This window comes from Terrapene carolina, unplaced genomic scaffold (genome assembly GCF_002925995.2).
Source record: "Terrapene carolina triunguis isolate 2854851 unplaced genomic scaffold, T_m_triunguis-2.0 Scaffold89, whole genome shotgun sequence".
NCBI classification, from domain to species: domain Eukaryota; kingdom Metazoa; phylum Chordata; order Testudines; family Emydidae; genus Terrapene; species Terrapene triunguis.
The window spans coordinates 32,778,092-32,801,781 of record NW_020664440.1 but is presented as its reverse complement, the minus strand read 5'-3'; the positions used below and the strand labels follow the sequence as shown (position 1 = coordinate 32,801,781).

The 23,690-nt window shown below is 42.6% G+C and overlaps 1 protein-coding gene across 2 annotated transcripts in view; it reads right to left on the bottom strand.

Moving 5' to 3' along the window:
• FAM120A (family with sequence similarity 120A) overlaps positions 1–17,490 on the bottom strand; it is a 113,016-nt gene extending 95,526 nt beyond the window's left edge. For both annotated transcript variants that reach the window (XM_024199489.2, XM_029911219.1), the window contains exons 1-2: positions 16,725–17,490; positions 8,565–8,811 (exon numbers count right to left, since the gene is read on the bottom strand). In XM_024199489.2, coding sequence (XP_024055257.1) covers positions 8,565–8,811; positions 16,725–17,198 — 721 coding nt within the window. In that variant the 5' untranslated portion in view covers positions 17,199–17,490. The remainder of the gene's footprint in view (positions 1–8,564; positions 8,812–16,724) is intronic.
• Between the last annotated feature and the right edge of the window lie 6,200 nt (positions 17,491–23,690).

The following is a 23,690-nucleotide window of genomic DNA, read 5'->3' as shown; positions in this document are numbered from 1 at the left end:
AAAGAGACCGTTCCCATCTAATGGGAGGTCCTGGATAGAGGTCTTCATCTCTTGGGACAGGCCGTCGGTCTGAATCCAGGAGTTGCGCCTCATGACCACCACAACCATCCTAGCTGCCAAGTCCACCATGTCCCATGCCATCTGGAGAGAGCACCTAGCTGCCGCAGTGCCCTCTCCACCAGGTTGCCAAATTCCTGGGCCAGACCCTGAGGGAGAGACTCCTTGAACTCACGGAGGGAGCCCCATAAGTTAAAATTGTATCTGCCCAAGAGGGTCTCTGATGGTTCGCCACCCGGCTGTTGAATAAATTTTTCTCCCAAAAAGGTCCAGTTCTTTGGCCTCTATTTTTCGGAGCTGAACTAGTGTGCCCCTGCTTGTCCTTTTCGTTGGCTGCCGAGACAACCAATGAGCCCGAAGGTGGGGGGATATAAAGGTACTCAAACTCTTTGGCCAGGACAAAGTACCTCTTTTCGGCCCTTTTGAAGTTGGGAGAGATGGACAATGGGGTTTGCCAGAGGGCCTTGGCAATTTTCAGGACCCCATCATGCACTGGTAGTGCAACACATGCCGGGGTAAAGGCTGAGAGGACACTGAACAAGATGTCCATCTGCTCGGCCATCTCCTCCACCTCTAGGCCCAAATTCTCAGCCACCCGTCGAAGCAGGGCCTGGTGTTCCTTAAAATCATCCGGGAGGCTGGCCCACAAGGGTCCCATGACCGCCTCGTCTGGGGATGAGGACGACAACTGTACCACCGGGGGAGGCTCAAGTGCATCATCCCCCATGGGGAAGGGGGATTTTGGGGTGGGTGCTGTCTCCACTACCCTGACCTCCGAGCGGGTCTCATGCACCGAGCCCTGTGCAGTCAGTGCTGCCAACTGTTGCTCCAAGGTGGCGGCAGATGAGCGGTGCAAAGGGGGCATCGTCATCACCGGCATGCCCCACACACTCAAATAAGGCCACTGGCCGTGCTGCCAAGGCAGCACTGTAAACGTTGACGCGGCCTCAGGTGCCCATTCACACCGATGAGGTCTTGGCAAAGGGCTGAACTGCCCTTCTGTGCTAGAGAAAACCCTTTCCGGTGACCATAGTGGAGCCGTCGACGCCTGTGTCTGCCTGCTGACCGTCGCCACCGGAGACCAGTATTTGGAGTGAGGATTGGTGCCAGTATCGAGGGGACCGGTGCCGGGTGGACTGTGGCGAGCCCCAGAGGATCTGGTCTGCGACACCAGAGATCTGCGGTGCAGAGATGGAGAGTGCTGCCTTGTCTTGGGGGATCAGTGGCGCTGCACTGCCCCCAAAGGGGTCTTAGCAGCTGGCTTGCCCTCATAGGGAGCCTTTGCCACTTCCTGCAGCACGCGTGGTGCCAGCGCAAGCTTCTGCTCTCTCAGTGCCGGGGGAGGTTGGGAAGGCATCGATGCCATCAGAAGTTTGGGTCCCCTTCTGCTCCCAGGAGTCGATGGTGGATCCTTGAAGGGGCAAAGGGTGACCGAACTGAATCCTTTGCCCAATGCCCCAGGGCCTTTCTTGCCTGGTGCCGGGGAGCCGTGCTTCTTCGTTTTCTTTCTGGGCACTGGTGGTGGGGAGTGGTGCTGGGGATGCGCTGCGCACCAAGGCCGAGGCACTAGGCAAGTCTTGGCGGGACAGCTCGGAAGCCCGACAAAGGGCAGCCTCCATAAGGAGAGCCCGCAAATGAGTGAGTATCTCACTCTCTCTCAGTCTGGGTCGAATTTTTTTTTTTACAAATACTACTCTTGTCCTTCCCGTGTGATTCCACCAAGTGTCAGGCAGGTGGTGGGGGGGGTGGGGGGGTGTCACTTACAGGCATAAACCTGTTACAGTCCTCGGTGGGCTTAAACTCTAGAGACCAAGGCACGGCCTGCCTAGGACAAAGTCCCCGCTGGGACTCTAACTTCTAACTACACTTAGGCTAGGTCTACACTACGGGGGGGATGGGGGTCGACCTAAGATACGCAACTTCAGCTACGTGAATAGCGTAGCTGAAGTTGCGTATTTTAGGTCGACTTACCTGGCTGTGAGGACGGCGGCGAGTCGACCGCTGCCGCTCCGCCATCAACTCTGCTTCCGCCTCTTGCTGCAGTGGATTTCCAGAGTGGACGGCAGAGCAATCAGGGATCGATTTTATCGCGTCTTCACTAGACGCGATAAGACGGTCCACAATAGATCAATTGCTACCCGCCGATCCGGCGGGTAGTGAAGATGTGCCCTTAACTACTTAACACTAACTACTATAAACAACTATTTACAAGACCCTAAGGCTCAAAGTCAGAAGAGAGGAAGCCTCTAGCCCTTCCTATGCAAGGAAAGGTGCTCCGACTAACCATCATGGGTGGTAAGAAGGAACTGAGAGGGCATAGGCCTGGCAGTGCCTGATATGCTGACACATAAGCGCGGCACTCAAAGGGATGCCACAGCTGGCCCTAGTGATACCACTAAGGAAAAAATCTCCGATGACCACGCATGTGGGCATGCACACACCTATCATGGAATCGACATGAGCAAGCACTCAAAGAAGAAAATGTTGTTACAGAAGGACAATTATTTCAAAACCTGAAGGTCCTATATTAAGAGCAAAATATTAACTCTGCATTTCCATATTTTTCAAGTCCAACCTTAGCTCTGAATTTTCAGATTAATGTAATTATATTATCTTAAGTTTTAATAGCTGAAGTGTTCTAAATTTTTTCTGAAATAAATAATCTATATATACTATTCTAAATCTGTCTTTAAGTTTTATATCTGGAGTCACTACAATTCAGAACACAGAAAGAGCTGGGGTTCATGTGGGAGATGCAGCCTCTACAGAAGTTAATAAGATATCTTCTTAAAGCTTCAACTGAAGACACTTAACCCTGTCTCCCATCCTGGCTGATTCTTTCTGAACTCCATGTGATGCACTTGGGTATCAAACAAACTCTGCAGCCATCTCCCAGATTTAGTTAATATTCCTCAAATGACTTCAAGCTAAAACAGACACTTTCCAAAAATAATTGAATACCAATTCACTGATGCCAATAGAAAAAAAACAAATCTGAAAGTAACTGGGCAAAGCCATTTTGAGACAAGGTTGCTGAAAACCATTGGGAAACTTTTGTAATATTGAGGACTGTTCTTTTTAAAAGCTCTAGTGTTTTCCAAGTGGCCTATCCAATTAGCTTTGAAAACCTTTCCAACGGAAGTCTGCACTCAGCAAACAATATGCATGAGAAATATCAGGCAAATTGGCTTAGTCTGGCAACGCTGAGTGAACAAGAGGTTAACATAAAATCCTACTTTCAAAAACGTAACTAAGCCACCATCTGAAACTATTCTCTCCCCATATTTTTATTATATTTGCTAATTTTAATATGGGCTAATTTTAAGATAGTTTATTAAGCAATGCAGTTCTACTAATTATTTAGTAGGCTAAGATCAAGTGTAATACTACCTCAAGTCAATTGGTTAGCCTGGGAATGAAAAGGGCTGGCAAGTTAATGACCAAGCTACGTGGTCATTTACCACCTAAACCACTTTAGCAAAGTGGAAAGTTATTTAAATAATTTTGATCTTCCAAAGCATAGTATATTGCAATCAGAAAAAAAGGATTGAAGAAATGGGAAGAAACAACTTGAATAAAGCAAGAACATGATTCACTGATGACAGCATCTGAAAATGGATTTTACAAAGCATGAGAAGAAATCCTAACAGACTCAATTAAATTTAACTATCATAAATGTAGCAACAAAGTATTTTTTCATATTTAATACGTTTGTAAAAAGCTACAGGCTTAGTCTCTAGTGCTGTGAATATATTTAAAGCAGGATTTTTCAAACTTTTTCACTGCTTCGACATCTTAGGGTATGTCCACACTACAGTTTCCACAGCAGCACAGCTACAGCACTACAGCTATGCCTCTGTAATGCCATAACGTAGACGCTTCTTACACTGACAGAAGGGGTTTTCCATTACCACCACTCTGAATGGCTGTAGTTAGGTCAACAGAAGAATTCTTCTATCAACCTAACTGTATCTACATTGGGTGTTAGGTCAACCTAACTATGGTGCAGAATTTCTCATAGCCCTGAGAGATGCAGCTAGGTCAAACTAATTTTTCAGTGTAGATCAGCCCACAGCTTTTCCTTCCCATTCACAAATCACATTTTGCTGTGGCAACCACAGCAACTGTTTACAAGGAAAATTAATATTAGGAAAGTAATGTATTTTAGCTGACTTGAGGGAAACCAGTACCTTGCTGTTAGTCACCCTCTCCACACCACTAGAGGATGCCCTCTGGATCACAGTTTGAGGACTGCCAACTTTAACAACAACTGCAGAGACAAAAGCAGTTCAAAATTCTTCAAACTAATCGAATGGAATATCTCACTCCTTACCTGAATGGACAAACTATTTAGTCAACATGCCCATTCAAATCCTTCACTTCCTGCTGAGACTGCCACCAAGGAGAGAAATGATGTTGTGTGTCCTCATGTGGACATTAAGAACAACAAGACTAATATCAAACAGTTTTCATAGAGCAATTACTTCATCGCTACAGACCTCTAGGTTGGTCACTGGAGCCCAATTTAAATAAGGATTAGTAAACCTCAACTCAAGGCTGAAAAAGCCACTCAACGTGGACAAGTAGGAAGCCTTCCTGGGTGATTCCCATCAACTTCAGCGGGATCTAAGATTTCATTTTTAAATAATTATGTTTCTAGCCCTTGGGCCTGATACTCAACCGTCATGTCTCCTTGTGTCAATCTAGTTAACTCTGATCATAGAATCATATACTTTAAGGTCAGAAGGGACCATTACGATCGTCTAGTCTGACCTCCTGCACAACGCAGGATACAGAATCTCACCCACCCACTCCTGTATCAAACCCCTAACCTATATCTGAGCTACTGAAGTCCTCAAATCGTGATTTAAAGACTTCAAGGTGCAGAGACAAACTGCTATAATGAATATAAGCACATGATCATTTTCTCAAGTACAGAATTTTTAAATAAAATTTAAGACATGCAGTAGAAGATGCAGCTGCACTTAAGTACTATGTCTGATATATCATACATAGAAGATACTACAAATTACTAAATGTATCTGAAGTTCTTTTACCAAAAAAACACAACCTGTCGTTTGAGAAATAGCATGTGAATGAGTAATTAGACTTCTTATACTGCATACGCACAATGGATAAGAGATTAAGGTTACACAAGCAACCTTAGCGCTGCTATTTCCTGATCTGAGTGCTTAACTATGCAACCTCAATTTTTTATTATTATTTTTCCATTTTTATGACATTTACTAGGGGTTTTTTTTAAAATAAAAAGGTTAGACACCAATTAAAGACATTGCCCCATATAAGGAGTACACTAAATAAGAGTCCTCTACTTCACATTGTGCTTAGTTTTCCGCTAACCAAGGTTCACACAAGGTTTTCAAGTATACAAGTCAATACTTACCGAGTGGATCCAAACTTCCACTGTTTTCGAGTTGGATCAGACGCCTTTAAGTGCACACACTACCCAAAACAGGGCGTCCCTGGCAGCATCTTAACTGCCCAATATCTGAGGCACTCTCCTTCCTACAATAAGCAGCTAAGTTAAACCTGAACAATACAAACTGTGTTCTCTAGTTAGAGAATACTTAAGGAGAAGATTGAAAAAAATCATACCCACACTCACATCGCAAAGTGTGATTTTTAAGCCCCCAAAAATTGATCCAAAAACTTTGCTGCAATACTCAAAAGCGCTTCCCTGCCAAGTTTCAACTTGTTAACCCCAGCCATTTTGTCTTTTTTTTGGTTTGTTTTATTAAAGAAAGGTCACCATTTGTCTTCGCTCTGTTCATATTCAATAATGGTGGAGCCTCTCTCACCCTCATAGTTTCAAGAATAATTTACCTTTGGGTAGCACCCGGTATAGAAACTTTCAGCCCAAAAGGTGAACTTTAACAGGGAACTAGCAACACAGATTAAAAACAGAAACACTAAGGGCTTGTCTAAACATGGAAATTGACTAGCATAACTATATAGTGAAATAATTATTCCACTGTGGCTATGCTGGTATAACGCTCCCGTGCTGACGCACTACTCTGAAATAAGTGACTTTATTCTGATATAACAGTAATTTATTCTGGAATAATTCTAATTGCTGTTTAAGATACTAACTTAATTGTAATTATTCCAGAATAGAATGTTCTCACAGGGGAGTTATACTAGCATAGCCATAGTAGAATCATTATACCACTACAGCAGTGCCGGTTATTTTCTCTGTGTAGACAAGCCCTTAGGCATCCTTACCGCTAAGTGATGCCTTCACCCCATCTATGAGGTTTAGAGGACACCTGAAGACCACATGAGCCAAGTCTGAGACATCTTTCAAGACATGCAGCCCACTTATGGTTTTATTCAGGTTACGTAAGATGCGCTGCTTTTAAACATTTACCTACATACAACTTTAGCTGTATTTAAGATATGATTAGAATTACACAATATCTTTCAAGAACAAGTAATATCTCAAAATACTGAGATGACCTTAGTGACACTACTCCCAAAATAAACCAACAACCCTTCCTATAAACCTTTATAAAAGTTTAATTATTTATAGTACTGCAGTGCCTAAATTCAGTAACATTCATAACAATATTCAAATACAAACAGCATAGTACTGATAAACCTGCAGAATCCTAGAATTCAAGTGCCCAGAGTTCATATAGAACCTTTTCTATAACTACATCACTCAGACTCCAAAAAATAAGAAAACAATAAAACAAATCAGGATGTTAGCTCAATGGTTATTCACAGTCTGAACCAATACGAAGCAAGCCACAAAAATACCTGGTAACTTTTTTTGTTTCAAAGAGCCAATGTCTTGTTTTATAAATAAGTTTCAGTAGAATATACTTCAAAAAGCTTACAAGCCATTCAAAACATTAAATCACAGAAAGACAAGGTTTTCTCTGCTAAAAACAAATTTTAAGGACTATTTTGTTATTTAAAAAGTGTCAGTTTAGACAGATTCTAGCAACAGCAATACCAACCACCACCCACATAAAACTCCTAGCATCACTAGCTGTTTTACCAGTACTTCGTATTAATAACAATTTATCAATTTGGGGAGTGGTGGTGATAACTATTCTTGACACGGAAAGAAAACATGAACTGACATGACCAGAAATATTATCTATTTCCTGCATGGTCCCACTGCAAGTGTTTTTTGAATCACTCACTGCTGTATGGTTCTTTCTATTCTTATGTAAAGGATTTCACTTTTTAGTAGGGAAAATATTAGCCTTGACAAAGTACATGTGTATATGAATGTTAGTGTTTACTAGAGCACTGGCACGTCAAGGAAACAATACATAGCCCTTTTCATCTATAGATTTCAAAGCACTTGAAGAATTATACTCATTTTACAGATGAGAAAGAACTAAAGAGGTTATGTGATTTGCCCACGGTCACTCAGCAAGTCAATGGGAGAGGTGGAAATAGAATCCAAGTCTCTCAGCCTAGTCTGGTGCTCTATCCAGCATACCATGATGGAAAACAATTATTCAATACTTTTTGCCCAGACAGAATTTAGGATACCAGTCTATGTAAGTTTTATTTTTTGGAGGTCTCCTGTAGAAAACCTCAGTGCTGCAATGGTACTAGTGATACAGGAAATGGCAAGTCAGTAATAGAACAAAGTGCTAGAATGGTGTGGGCAGTACTGTGCTGCTAAAAGTGACAACTTTCAGATGAGACATGGAACTGAGGTCTTCACTAGTTGGGCTCATTAAAGATCTCATGGCATGTACCATCAGAGGCAGGAGAGTGTCCTAGCCAAACTCCAGCTGAGATAGTTACATAATGCCTACCAGTACTTCCCTGCAGTTTCAATTAAATACAATACTTTTCAGTTCTGGACATAAATTGTCCTGTAGTGAAACAGTTGCTCAGACCCACCTCAGTGACAGAGAAGTGATCCAGGCAGCTGAGGCACTACTAATGCTTGTACAACACTCATATCTGAGATAAAAAGTACTCTGGAAGTGCAAGATAACTACACAATTCAACATTTTTAGATGAATGGATAGAGTACACAAGTACATCTGTCTATCTGAAAACTTACTAAGACAAACCATGGTTATTACAAGTAGAGCTTAAATACTGTGTATTAATATGACTAAAGCTGTCTGAAAACTTTGATCCCATTCATGAAGTAAAATGCTTTGGCTCGTGAGAGCTTTTGCAAAACTCCTACTTTATTTCCATAAGAGATTTGCATTACTCTTTTCACAACCTTTGTAGCTATTCACAGAGCACTTCTCTAGACTCAAAAGTTGATTGCATTCACAGACATGCACAAGTTAGTGCCACAAGGAACCTAAAGCTGCAATGAGTATGGAGTGACAGAATATAATAGCTCAAAAACAATGGAAAGGGAAACAGGTCATACAAGGAAAGAGCTTTGTTAAAGATATTATACACACATATCTTTTACAAATCATTTATTGTTAATATAAATATAAATTGTAAGTTTCACTAGTCACAATATGTAAAATTATCTTTACTTAACCTACCTAACAGAGCAGCAAAAATAGGAAAGCGGTTTGGATTCAGGTCCAGTTGCTTGGCAACTTCATGCATCAGATATTGGCTTGTTGTGAGACTTTTCCCATTACGGCTCAGTTTTAGGGCATGGGCACTGAAATAGTAAGGGATGTTGCACAATGCATAATCGGAGTCATATGCAACCAAACCATGGAAACCTTTTTCTCTGCAGAAAGCGATTACTTCTTGATGGTGATCCTCAATGCTCTGTGCAACCTATAAAAGAAGAGAAAAAAGCATTAAGTCTTTTCTCATATTTAGTATGATACACTGAGATCCATATCTATAGCTTAAGGAGAACCTGAACATTTGGAGTAAGTTTAAAATAAAACAAAGATCCAAAGAATGCATTTTGAGCAGAGATTTCATACAATGCTATAGGTAGCATGTTGTGAAAACACTAAGATCTGTAAGGTATTCAGACAGGAGTGATATTACTTAAAGATAGCTCAGCATTATTGGATTATGTTACATTTTAACAGTTTTTCAAAATACACACATACACTACTACACCAGTCAATATCAGCCAACTTATGGAAAAAAGATTCTCAAGGATGTACTTAGACTCATAGACTCATAGACTTTAAGGTCAGAAGGGACCAATATGGTCATCTAGTCTGACCCCCCGCATGATGCAGGCCACAAAAGCTGACCCCCCCACTTTCCCTTAACTCTGCTGTTGAAGTCTCCAGATCGTGATCTAAAGACTTCAAGTCGCAGAGGATTTTCCAGCTTGCAACCCCTGCCCTATGCTGCGGAGGAAGGCGAAAAACCTCCAGGGCCACTGCCAATCTACCCTGGAGGAAAATTCCTTCCCGACCCCAAATATGGCGATCAGCAGAACCCCGAGCATACAGGCAAGATTCTCTAGCCAGACCCTCATTTTACCAGCGATGGCCGTTATTGCCTAATAGATTAGAATCCCGTAATCCCATCAAACCATTCCCTCCATAAACTTATCTAGCCTAATCTTGAAGCCAGAGAGGTCTTTTGCCCCCACCGTTTCCCTCGGAAGGCTGTTCCAAAATTTCACCCCTCTGACGGTTACTTTCCTAGTCACTGAAAGGACTAGAACAGAGTGGTCCCAATGGAGGCATAATTACAGAAGGCTCAAGTAAGTCAAATAAAGACCAACTTCTGACATTGGAAATAAGTAAACTTCCTGATCAGACAACAAGGGGCTTGTGTAATAATAATTTTTAAAATCGTCAGATAAGTATCCAACACTCCACAGTCTGCCCTTCCATACACTGAACTTCCAATGACTCCAACAAGTTACAGGAACCACAACTGCAATATCAAGCCCCAAACAAATTTTAAAAAAAATTGTTTATGAAAACTTACTCCTTTGTCCTCTGCTGTTACCTACATCCCAAACTATTAGTCAGTGATTTGGAAAAATGCCGAAAGCTTTCATGCTGGTACAACCTAGCCTCAAAAAGCATCTGAATTTAAAAGTAAAATGCCTTGAGATACCTATTCAAACCCAAGAAAAATAGCAAACACAAGGGTAAAACAACAGTTCAATTCACCACAATACATATGTTTATATAGTTATAAACTTAGACTTACTGATAAATTAACCAAATTTAAGTGTTAGTTTGTAAGATACTTGGGACATGGACAGTCTTTTTGTTCTGTGTTTCTACAGCACCTAGCACAACAGGATCCTGGTCCATGACCAGGTCTCCTATGCAGTATGATAACACATATAATAAAATAAATAATCATAATAGTTCTATCACTCTTCAGTCAAACCAGAATAGTTTAAACTAACACTTTATTACTTAGTAAAAAAGCTTTAGTTCTAAAAGCAAATTTAAAAAGTTGTTTGAACAAAGCAGCCCTTGTGCTCTGAATATTATTCCATATTATATGCATGTAATACAGTCACATTGTATTGATCTTCTATTGATTTTCAAGCTTTTGGTAAGGATACCAAGAGTGTAAGTTGAGATTTACACATGTAACTTCATGACTGACTCATATTTAGAAACTTGAGTTACTGGACAGTCAGCATTTTACTCAGTATTTTGTTTATATAGCCAATTTAAAGTTTGCTAAAACGTACAATTTTCTTAAACTTTTACCTAGTTTCTTAGGGAAACTATGTTTGGTATATTTGTTAAGTATCAAGGGATGAGGAAAAAGTTATGATCTTCTATGTTTCACTTTTTCTATCTTCATCTTTTAACTCCATGGCAAAGTTATCCTGATTGCAACAATCTGCATTTAAGGTCAACGGTGCACAAAGCTTCTCAATGCATTCCCTTGCTTCGCAAAGTACCCATCGTAAAGGTAACATCTTAAGAGTCCTTTCATAAGTATCTAATTAGTTACATCACCATTTGGTGTGGTATGTGTGGCTGTTTTCTTCATGTCCAAGATAACCTGCCACAAGGAGTTTTTCAGTCTATCAAGTTGTCAAAGATGACTCCAGTCACTCAAAAAGAAAAATGCAAGAGTTCAAAAATCAGATCTATAAAATGTTTTAAACTTGGGAAGGTTACTAGCACAATTTTTATGATTAACTATTACATTTTTTATAAGTATTAGCAAGTTATATGTATCGTGTACATGTTGGGCTCATATTACTGAACAACTGTGTTTAAGTAACACAAATAATTAAGCTGTTATATGATGAAGAGCTGTAATGGCTGCCTGTCAAGGTACAGTGAACTTTCAACTTTACCAAAACCCAAACCGGATACAAGGGCCACAAAACGGGTATAAAAGCTAGAGATAAGAGGTTTAAAAGTTGTACAAATCAAACTAGTTGGAACATGCATGTTATGCCAAAATAAAGCACAAAGGTGAAAATCAGAAATCTGGGGGGAAAAGCAATGCAACTTGAAACAATTTTCAGTGCTTAAAAAGACAAAAAATTAAGTTTAAATCTAAGTCACGTGTAAATGATGCCAGACCAGGAAAAGAGAAAATAATTCAAGATTTACTATCTGACACACACGGAAAAGAAAATGAGGTTCTGCCAAAGCACTAACAATGCTAGGTCCGTGCACTGCTTAATCATTTAAATTCTAACAAACGTGCTTGGCATAAAAACAAGTTTCTGTTTCATGAATTACATTTCTTTCAATGGACAACAAACAGACGTTCACGACAAAAATAAGGATCTGCAGAACATTTAATATCTCAGAGAAATCTGTGTTAGCTTATGTTGTGCTGAAGTACTTTAAAAATTCTTTAAAACTGCTCTGGGTGGGAAGTATTTACTTTTTTCTTAGCACAATAAACCGAGCTAATGGATAGTTTGTAAGAGTGCAGAGAGGCCTTAAATCACAACTGTTTCCAATAAGATTACTGAAGATTAGTTCATATTTAAAACTTGTTACCAATGTTCTCAAAACAAGCCTTCTTGAAACACCAAAATAAAATAAGACATTTCATTCTGCAATGAGGTTTTATTGCCTTATGCACATGCAAAAAAAATTAAACATGCAAGTTCAATTTACTCTTGCCCACCCAGAATGTTGTCAGAAACTGTGGGGTGAGTAGAATGTGAGGGGGTTTGGGATAAGGGTTAAAGAAGAGAAAAGTATATTTGAGAACTATAAAATAGAACACCAGAACTATGGTCAGTAAAAGAAAATAGTGCATGAGAACAAAAAAGTAGCTAATTTTGAGTGTAAAAAAATATATTCTTGAAAATAAGTTATTAGTAAAAAGTAGGAAGTTTATGGTCTAATCTTAAAATTATCTATATATACTCCTATCTACACAGCATCCTAGTTGGTTGTATAAACTGATCATCTATTTGGATTACTAACAAATTCTCCCCATTTCACAGAGGGCTGGCCAGTTCAAAGAAATAGAGCAATACGGAGCTGCCTTCTATCTTTAGGTCAGCAATTTGAATCTCTCCAACATTGGCAGTGACTAAAAAAGGATTACTCTCTGATAACTTCCAAGTGCTTTGGTGGGGTAAATCCAGCTCCCCAAGAGACGTGTGTCCACAAAACCCACCACAACTCATCCTTTATTCACAATCTCAGCAAAAAGGCCAAGGATTCAATAAGTATGAACTGTCCTCTCCCCACTAAAGTTGGTTCTTTCAGGTCAAGTTGTAGGCATGCTGGCAGGGAACTACAGAAAAACTCATGTTGCAGCTCCTCTTTTTTGTGAACAGCCACAAAGCTGTCAAATTCAGCAACTTTAAATACATTAAATGTACTCAAAAGAATAGAAACAACACACAAATCCAGTTTACATATTGCTTAAGTGACTATGGCTATGTCTACATTAGAGACCTTACAGCAGCACCGCTGTAAAGTCTCCTGTGTAGCCGCTCTATGCTGACAGGAGAGAGCTCTCCCATCAACATAATTAAACCATCCCCAACAACAAGCAGTAGCTATGTCGGCAGAAGAGCATCTCCTGCCAACATAATGCTGTCCACACCAGCGCTTGTCTGTGAAACTTATGTCAGTCAGGGGTGTGTTTTTTCACACCCTGACCAACAAAAGTGCTAGTGTAGATATAGTCAGCTACTAACAGCTAGTTAAAACTTATTACTAATTTGCTGCATGTTAATCAGCTATCAGTGCCAAAACAATCCATTTCATCTATAAAAAAAAGGTAGGAAAAAACCTTTATTTTACTGCTGGGAAATCCTCAGGTCTCTGGGGCTAAGAGGCAGAACCCAGAATTTGCACATTATACACCCCGACATCAGATCACAGTATCCATTTAAACAGTAGCAAAAGCATCAAGCAGGGGTTCCAGAAATTAAAGAGTTAAAAAAAAAATCTTAATATCTATTTCATGGAAAGACAACAGGACATATTATACTATAACAATAATTTCACATCAGACTTGATATTCCACCAGGTGATCTTTAATGCCCTTTTATTTAGAAAGCATTAAAATATTTTTTCAAGCTACAAAAACAGACTAATATAATCACATTACATAACCAGACTTGGACTAATCCTTCAAGTTTTAAGAAAAATCATAACAAATCAAACTATTTCATGCTGGCCAGGTACTGCATGGGAAAAAGAATAGCTGCCATCATGACAAAAGTAACCAGTGACTAAATAAGGATTTTAACTTTAAATAAATGTCAGGCCTCAGTGTTTTGCAGTACATAACAGACTATTGTGAAAGAGAGAGTTTCTACCCTGAGGGATTTCTAGTTTATTCTAGGTATATGCCACATCTGATTAACACAGGAAGGTGAAATCTCACTTCTCCTGTTAGCCGCAAGCTCTCATACCAAAAAAAAAAAAAAAAAATTAAATCTACAGACATACAGGAACAGTACAATCATTCACACTAACCTGTCAATAATAGTAACACATTGTACGTCTGTCATTCCTGTTAACCAATCACTACACTAGATAGATTAACCCCCAGAGTTATAAAATTTCTTACCAGTTACAATGGGATCAAGGGGTGGGACTTCCACCATCAGCTTAGGCTGAGCTGTAACTGCCTCTAAAATGCAGAATGATTTTTAACGCTGGGCCTTTCAACCTTAAATCCCAGATGGAAAATAAAATGGTACATTTTCCTCTGTGAATCTAAGGTCTCACTGAACCTCACAAAATTCCAGAAAAGTTATTTTGTTGTTTCTCCCTTTTACTGAACACTGAAAAACTTAACCAAAAAATCACTTCTTCAATACACTTTCAAGACAGCAATCTTTACAGAAACTTATCCTGAGCTCAAAGTTATCCTTTGGCCCAATTACAGCTGTGGTGTAATCTGCCAAAACGGACAGTACAAAAGCCGAATAATGTTAAGCTCCAATTACTGATCAGTGGCACAACTCTGAAGGTCACATAATATTTACTATGCTACAGAAGTAATAGACAAAGTTGGCAACTAGTTAGTATGTGTTCCGACTTCTTCTGCTCTTTTCTCCTTAGTGGACATTTAAACAAATAATTCCTGGAATTTTCATTCCAGATTTTAGCTACAAAATTTTCTTTTTGTGGTAAATAATATCCATTAAATATGTGTCATAATTTAAAAAAAATATATTACTGCAAGATTACTACAAATCTGGAAAGCTGGATAAAAAGTATATAAAATGTTTTGCAACCTCTCTCTTGGATGCTAGAGTAAAAAGATTATAATAAAGCCTCAAAGACATTCCCTCCTGCAGTCAAAACTATCAGCAAATTTATACTTGTCTGAAATAAAAACAGTTTAAACAACAGCTGCATAACTATATGTTAAGCAGTTCTAGTTTACAAGAAAAATAGGTTATGACACTACTTTGTGTTAATCAATTATTTGAGAATAATGGATTAATTAGTTTAAACTACTTGAAACCCCTTTATGGAAGTATTCTGGGCCTCTTTATATTTTACAAGTTGTTTTTAGCTTTTTACCATAGATTCTGAACATCTACATTTTAGCCTCTGATAATACACTTCATTTAGGCAAAACATCTTCAGTTTAAATGCAAATTAACATCTTGCCTCATGGTAGAACTTGTTGCTGGCCTATCAAGTACAATACAACTTTGCTGACTTTTCAGTAACTGTTGTTTTATAAGGCCTATTTAAACTCTTGGTCAAAAATATGTAATACTGCACTTGAAGGTGCAAAAATGTAGAGTATATTGTTATCTGTGGAGCAAATTAGCTAAGTATGTTTCTAAGAAGAGGGAACTCAGGGCAGCAAGGGACATTTTACAAGTCAGATAAGTGAATGGAACAATGACCCCCAAAAGAACATGGAGGCAGAGGATCTAGCACAGAATACTGCACCCAGTTTTAAAGCAAAAGAAACTACCCAACTTTATATATAAACAAGACTGTCAGCTAATCAGCATTTGGAGGATGATACCTGCAAATTCAGGTCACCCTACAAAACACCATCCATCAGCCACATTTGATGGGTGAGCAGGACTCTGTGGTTTCTACCCCAAGACGACATGAAGGGGAGTAGTGAAAGAGTGAAGAAGAGAATCTACAAATGAAGGGATAGAAACTACAACAGAAAGGGGAAATAAGGATACCCCACAGTAAAAATAAAATAAAATAAATAAAGATGGAAAGAAGGACAAATAATATAAAATGCACTGAAAGAAGCGAAGAACAAGTAAAAGGAAAGCCAAGGGAAAGCAACATAGCTAGTCCTGTTTTGGAAACCATTAAGTTGTTCCTATACCCCATTTTGAAGGCATGCTGAAACTGTGATTTTCCTCTCTGTAGCCCATTTGGGCAGTTCGGCTGGCGAAGGGCTCTCCCCGGATGCTGTAAATCACCCTCATTTTGCTTCCACAGGCTGACAGGTATGTATAAATAGAAAATCCCAGCGGAGATTAAGGACACCAGGGTGCTCACTACACTCTCTCCTCTGCCTGCTAAGGGCACCCTGCAGCTCCCAGGCGGCAGCGAGGCTAGTTAGTTTTGCTCCAGCCTGAGGGGGTCCGCGGAGAAGGCAGCGGTAGCAGCATAAACTTTGGCCGCGTTCAGTTGTGCAGCTGCCGCTGGCCAGTGGAGGCCGCTCCCAGGGAGCTCGACGAACCTCCTCTCCCCGCCAGGGTTTGACGACATTTTGCGGATATGGGAATACACGATTCCCCCTCCCCTCGCTGAACTCGGTACGGACATTACCGGGAGGGCAATCCTGATGCCATCTTAGAGCCCTACCTCTCCCCAAGCCGTAGCGCCGGGAATTGGCCACAGGGACTGAAGAAAGCGGCAAGAGGGGCGCTGGTGCCATGATGGGGGAGGCCAAGAGGCGTAGCGAGAGGGGGCGCTGGTGCCATGTGATGGGGGTGCTAGTGCCATGGTGGAGATGGGGGGCCAAGGGGCGCAGCGAGAGGGGGCGCTGGTGCCATGATTGAGATGGGGGCGCTAGTGCCATGGTGGAGATGGGGGGCCAAGGGGCGCGGCGAGAGGGGGCGCTGGTGCCATGGTGGAGATGGGGGGCCAAGGGGCGCAGCGAGAGGAGGCGCTGGTGCCATGGTGGAGATGGAGGGGCAAGGGGCGCAGCGAGAGGAGGCGCTGGTGCCATGGTGGAGATGGGGCGCCAGTGCCATAGTTGAGAGGGGGAGGCAAGGGGCACAGCGAGGGGGGGCGCTGGAGCCATGGTGGGGAAGGCCGAGGAGTGCGGCGGGCGGGGGCAGGCCACTGGGCCCCGCTGCTCACCTTGATGTGGAAGCGGATGAGGGCCAGGCGGATGCAGTGCGCCATGCAGACGGGCGGCAGGAACCAGACTTTGGGCGGCGGGGTGCCCTTGTTCTGGACGTGGCTGACGATCTGCTGCGCGGTCTGGCGCTCATTGCCCTGGCGCTTCACCCACTCGTGGAGCCGGGCCTTCTCCAGGGCCCCGTTGAAGAAGACGAAGAGCTCGATGTTGCCGTTGAAGCAGGCCTTGGCCAGCGCCGCCAGGTAGCCCAGCATGTGGTTCCACTGCCCGCCGCTCACCCAGTCCGTGTAGAAGCCGCCGTAGAGCCGGTGCAGGCAGTTGTCGGCGTCGATGAGGAGGCGCAGCGGGGTCTGAGGGGGCCGCTGGCGGCCCCCACCCACGAGGCTGCCCCGGGCCAGCTTCTGCAGCTCCACGGGCACCACGGCGCTGGGGCAGTGCTTCTCGATGTAGTCCTGGAATCCCTGCACTCCCATGGCGAGGACCGGGCGGGCGGCGGCGGGCGAGCGCAGGCCCGGCGGCGGGGTCTGGGTGCTGGCCGGGCGATGGGCTGTGGCTGAGTTGCGGGCGGGGTGGGAGCGGTGGAGGCGCTGCTGCTGGAGGTGGCCGTTCAGGGGGGAGTTGTGTGGATTAGTTGGGGGCTCATGGCAGCTGCGGCCGCCATGTGCTGCTCTCACAGAGCCATGGATCAGGGACCCGGGCTGCTGCCGCTGCGGCTCCTACTGCCGGGGGGAGGGGGAGCGGCACAGCGCGCAGGAAGCCACCCCGCCGCCGCCGCCGCCTGGAGCAGGGAGAGCGGAACAGGCGGGACTTGGCGGCGGCCCCCGCTGCCACTCACGGGCCCGGCGCGCCGCGCACACAGTAGCCTCAGGGGCAGCACCCGCGGGGCTGGGCCGCGAGAGCGCCCCACCGACCCGGCCTCTTCCACCTATACGGCACCCCTGGCCTGCAGCTGCGGCACTCGGGCGGCAGGGCCTGGGCGGCCGGGCAGGGCTGTTGCATAACCCAAGCATGCGCCCTACGCACGAGCGGGCGGGGGCTACTACGCGGAGGGGCTTGGAAGTCGGGGGGGCGGCAGACGAACCGAGTCACGTGGGCGGGGGCCTGGAAGAGGGAGCAGAAGAGGGGCTCGGTGGAGGGAGGCTGGAAAGGGGAGGGGGCTCGCTCGGCGGCAGGAGAAGGGGAATGGCCGGGCGCGCTGCAAAGCCGCTTCCAGGCAGAAGCTCTGCCCCGCTGGGCACGATGGCAGCGGCCCATGCCAGTGAAGTGTGGTCGTGCGAGTTGAGGGCGGGAGGAGCGCACTGGGGGAGGGGGGTGCTGGGTGAGAGGCATCCAGCCTACTGGCCTCCCCCTCGGGCTTGGCTCCAGCGCTGCAGGAATTCTCACACATTTACACACGCCCAGAAGAGCGGGCTCCATGTGGGAGTTACACGGCACTGTTCCCGCTCCCGTTTCTGCGCAGCAGTGTACATGTCATGCTGTACAAGTGCTGGGCAGGAAAGACAGTTTGCTGCACGTAGGTCAGCCAATGAGAGAAGTGAGCTGAATAGTGTCAACTTCCCGGGCTGAGTGGTCACTAAGTGCCCGTATGAGGGAGCTGGCTGGGCCCCTGGCTCCCCGCGATTCGATTTCAGGCAAAGACAAAAATAATGCCGGGCGCAAGTGGAGAGGAAGTCATGTTCTTCCTCTAGGGATCTCCCACCAACTCCTGCTTTGGAGAAGGTTGGCATTTAACTGAATAAAAAGCTAGTTTTGCTTTGTGCTATGCACACACTGTGCTGTACAGCTCTATAAATGCTAACCTGGAGCAGTGGTTTTCAATCTTTTTTCATTTGCGGACCTTAAATTTCAAGTGGTGCTACAGACCCCTTTGGAAATCTTAGACCTAGTTTGCGAACTCCCAGCAGTCTGTGGACCACAGGTTGAAGACCACTTACCTCGTGCATTAAGAATAGGGGACATAACATAACAGGTAAAGTATTCTATACTTTTAGAAGTGCTTTTTTTTTTACCTTTATTTAAAGTAAAATAAAAACTGCTTAGTTTTTTGAACATCATTGCTCAGATAAAAGGAAAACAAATCTTTAAAAACAAATGCCTCTGAGAAGATGGACCATCCTCCCCTCTTGCTTTGATTTTGCTGGTTTAGGAGGTTTCAGCCTACAAAATACAAGTCCATTGAGATACGAAATACCATCAAGCAATACTTTGCTTCACACTGTGCCAACAGACTTGTGTGATGTCCAAATCTGACAATATAAAACTGGCATAGTCTGTTTGTTTTTCTAAAATTGGCACAGATTAGAAGGATTTAAAATTTGCTCTCTCCACACAAATACAATAATAGCAGTTATTTTAAAAGAAACGCAGTAGTAAGAAATAAACCTCAACTCACCTACAGCTAAAGATTTAACACTACCAGAAAACCTTCCAAAATGTCTTTGGTGGCCTGTTCAACAAAAGTATATATAAAACCAACTCTATTCACATAGGCCTGACAAGCACAACTGGTTACTGATCTGGGTATGAATTTAAAAGCATGGCAAAATGCAGTCAGTGGTATAGGAACTGCCAGAATAAGATCTCTTGTCCTCTTCTAACCTGCTTCCAGTATTATGGTGATGATTTGCTCACTCCAGTTTCAGCTAGTGAAATTGTTTAAAGAGGCCCAGATTTGGCCTTAGATATTTCCTGGCAGAGCATACATATTATCTTTGAAATATCAACATAGTGTCTCAGTATTCCTCGATGCTGGTCAACTGGCAAATACTGCAGATGCCTTATACCAAGTTTAGTATTTTATTGGTAAAGATACATTTCATTTTTAATGAGATTTCAGATTGGCACCTAAAATAAATATTCTCTTGTGACTCACTTGGTGGTGACTGTTTCCTAGGGAGTTGGTTGATTCCCTCCTGAGCAATGCTAACTCAACCCTGATTGGAGGACATTTGTATCCAAGAGTGACTGATGTAGCCTATAAGGATGGTAAAATGAAGTATACAGAAAACTTTGTGGAAGTCCTTAATAAAAAAAAAAGTTTCCTGAAAAGTTTAAAAAATAAAATCAGTGGACAAAATATGCAGCACCTTTTCAGATAACTTTCTCCAAAGGTATTCATGAGTATCTAGTAAGAGCATTTTCTTAATTGAGCCTTCATCCCAAGGCTCAAATGGATTCCCCCTTCAAAGTGCAATCACTAAGTTTTGTTATAACATTAAGGATGCTACAACAAAATACCTTGGAATAGTTTACAGTAGTACAAAATATGACACAAAATAAACATTGCAATTAATTGGGGATTTGACAGAGGAGAGAGGATTTCAGGTGATTTTTAAAAGAATCCAAAGATTCAGCAGAGCTTGACCAACTGGACAATTAATGCCACAGATGCAGAGCATGAAAAATAAAAACAGATGGTCAATAGAGTCTGCACCCGAGGTATAGTCAAAGGTACAGGCAAGGAAGAACAGAGTTTGATCAGGAACACCTAAAAGATAGTTAATGTAACTTTATGACAGATCATTCAGACTCTTAAACAACTAATGAAAAGATTACAAATCAATCTAATCTCAGGCCAGAAACCAATGAAAGTCTGTCAGGACTAGTGAAGAATTGAGGATTCCATCAGTATTCTGAACAAACTTCAACAATTTAGGATTCAGCAGAACCAATTAGCGGGGTGGTGGAAAGAGGAAGAGTCTTTGGAACAGATCTTTAGCTGGTGTAAATTTCATAGCTCCATTGACTTCAGTGTACTTCCTGTCTGAGGATCTGCCACACTGTATCCTGCTCAATCCTGCCACAATTTAGAACTATTTCCTATGTGGCTCCAACTCCAGCAGAGCAAGATTTCTATATCTTCTTTGTATGGAACAATATTGAGAGGTCAAAACATCCAAGAGACACACTGGATGCAATCAGGAGTAATTCCGTCTTAATATGTAACTAAGGATGACTGGTCCCGAATACCCTATTGCAGTAGTAATGGCTGCAACACTAAAACCCTGCCCAATATTACATAATTATCTCAATGCCAATGTCGCATAGACCAGGAAGGACAATCATGATCATCTAGGCTGTCCTCCTGTACATTGCAGGCCACAGAACTTCACCCACCCACTCCTGTAATAGGCTTACATCCTGTGGCTGAGTTACTGTTAGTCCTCAAATCTTGATTTAAAGACTTCAAGTTACAGAGAATCCACTCTTTACTCTAATTCAAACCAGCAAGTGACCCATACCCCACACTGCAGAAGGTGGGAAAAAACTCCTAAAGTCAATCTGATCTAGGAGAAAATTCCTTCCTGACCACAAATATGGTGATCAATTAGACCCTGAGCATGTGGGTGAGAGCCATCAGCCAGATACTTGGGAAAGAATTCTCTGTAGTAACTCAGAGCCCTCCCCATCTAATGTCCCATCTCCAGCCATTGGAGATATCTGCTAATAGCAGATGGGCCATATGCCATTGTAGGCAACCTCTCATACCATCCCCTCCATAAACTTATCAACCTCGGTCTTTAAACATGAGGTTTTTTGCCCCCACTAGTCCCCTTGGGAGGCTCTTCCAGAACTTCACTCCTCTGATGGTTAGGAACCTTCGCCTAATTTCAAGCCTAAACTTGTTGATGGCCATTTTATAGCCATTTGTTCTGGTCCCAACATTGGTCCCAACATAAATCCTCTCCCCCTCCTCTCATAATTGCCTGAAACTTTGTACTCTACACATTCAGACGTTACATAAATTGAAATACCTTTGAAGATTTGGGCCCTAGTGTCAAAAAGGGCCAGACTGCCCATGCTCAAAGCTTTTTGGCCATATAAGGTAAAGGTAGTTTCATTGAAAACTATACACTACTGATCTTATGCTGCCATTTGCTACTTCATGCATTGCTTGAGTCTCTAGAACATTCCAACCAGTCCCTGAAATGCACACAAAGCAAGAGCACCCCATTCAAATCAGTTACAAAAATAAAACATTATGGTTGTACCATTTAAAAAAATAAATACACAAAAACCATGAACCAAAATGAATTCACTATACATTCCAAGAAAAAGAGAAACTACTTAAAAGCAGCTCCCCACAGAATGAGGCTAGGTAGATAGATGGGTGGGAGTAAGAATACTGTGAAACTAATAGCTGTAAAAAAAAAATTACAGGAGATCTGGGTGCTGATTTGGAAATGGTCTTTAAATCTGCGGTAAAGCTGATGTAGAGCAAGGTGCTATGTGCACCTTGCTGGAGCTTCAAGCTATGTTTTTTCACAAGCTCCCCAATGGTTTCATGTAGATTTTGAATGAGAGAGAACAGGACTGAGCCCCAGGTGAGGGTATTATTCAGGCCAAGCAGGTATTTTTGAAGAAATTGGAAATCTGGCCCAAGTGAAGCCAATAGAAAAGGAGCATAAATTATGGCAGGCACAAATAAGATGGAAATAGGAAGACTGTTGAGAACAAATAGCCAAAGACAAAAACAAATACAACATCATTTAAGTATTTCAGAAACAGAAAGCCTGTGAGAGAATCAGTGGGAGACCTCGAGTGCAAGAGAGTTAAGGCAGCAATTAAGGAGAAGTCATTGAACCTAAATGATTTATTTGCCCCCTTCTTCACCACTGAGGATAAAGTGGGGACACCTTCCCTGACCTACAATTTATGTAATTTGGATGAAGCACTTAGAGACTGAAGTGTCAAAAGAGGAATGGCCATACAAGATCAGATCAGTGGGTCAAGATGCTTCAAAGGAAGGTGCAAGAAATCTCATTATAGACAGATATGAAATAACTTGTTTGTACAAATTGGCAGTGTTACCCTGTTAACAGGTATCAATCTGGCTGGGGAAAGGCTAAAATTGACTCATTACAGTCAGTGACTCATTCAATCTGAATATAAGAGAATTAGGAGTGGCTTTCTGGAAGGAACTGAACTGTGATGAGAGAGGACTCTTTATGAGCAGCTAAGCCAGTGCTGAAGGTTTGAGATGAATATTATTGATTTCTTTGTTAAAGACAAACTTGAAAAAGAGGGTGCACTTGAGTTTGTGCACAGTGTCTGTAGGGTAGACTAGGAAGGGGCCATATCTGCATTGCCCATAGGGGACACTTCATATAGTCTCACATTCTTTACCTGGCTATCTTTAACTTTTCTTCCCCATCTCTCTCCTGTGTGGGGAGAGCAGTACCTGCTGCTCACTGTACTTTCTTCAGACCTCTCCAACTGTCCCAGACATTCTGTCCCTTCTCAAGGAAAACCTCCCAACCCTTCCTGTTTATGTGTGTACCCACACCAAATGGGATAAGAGCACTGCTCTGTAGATAGAGTCTCTTAATTTTTCCATTTATCTCACTGTTGAAAGTGAAGCCTTTCATTCTTCTATTATGTTGTTTCTTTCTACATTAATTTAAATGCACAAACTCTCAAATAAAGATCTTAAAATTGTAGCCATAACCCCCAGCCCTTGGTCATAAGTTGAACAGTTCTCTAGCCATTGGTACTACAGTTTCTCTCTCTCTCTTCTCATTGCCCTCCCATTTGTAACCTGAGGTATTTGCCTCTCAAACTGATAGAATCATAGAATATCACAGTTGGAAGGGACCTCAGGAGGTCATCTAGTCCAACCCCATGCTCAAAGCAGGACCAATTGATACGGAAATACAACATGTAGAGGGAATCTTTAATGGTCTGTATGGCAGTCCCCTTCAGATTCCTAGTGACCCTTGCTTTCTGCTGTAGTTGACTTGGATGAGGACTTTGTATATACCCTTTTGCCTATTCTTTAGAGTAGTCTGTCAAATAAACAAGTTTTCAGTGGGTTCCTGTGTTGTATTCTGTGTTCTTGTCCATCTCTGGTCTGCCCACAAGTGGAGTGTCTGAGTTTGACGCTTAACTGCTCTATAAGTCTTGCATCCTATTTATTGTTGTCAAGGCTGGATCCCCACTTTGAACTTTAGGGTTCAAATGTAGGG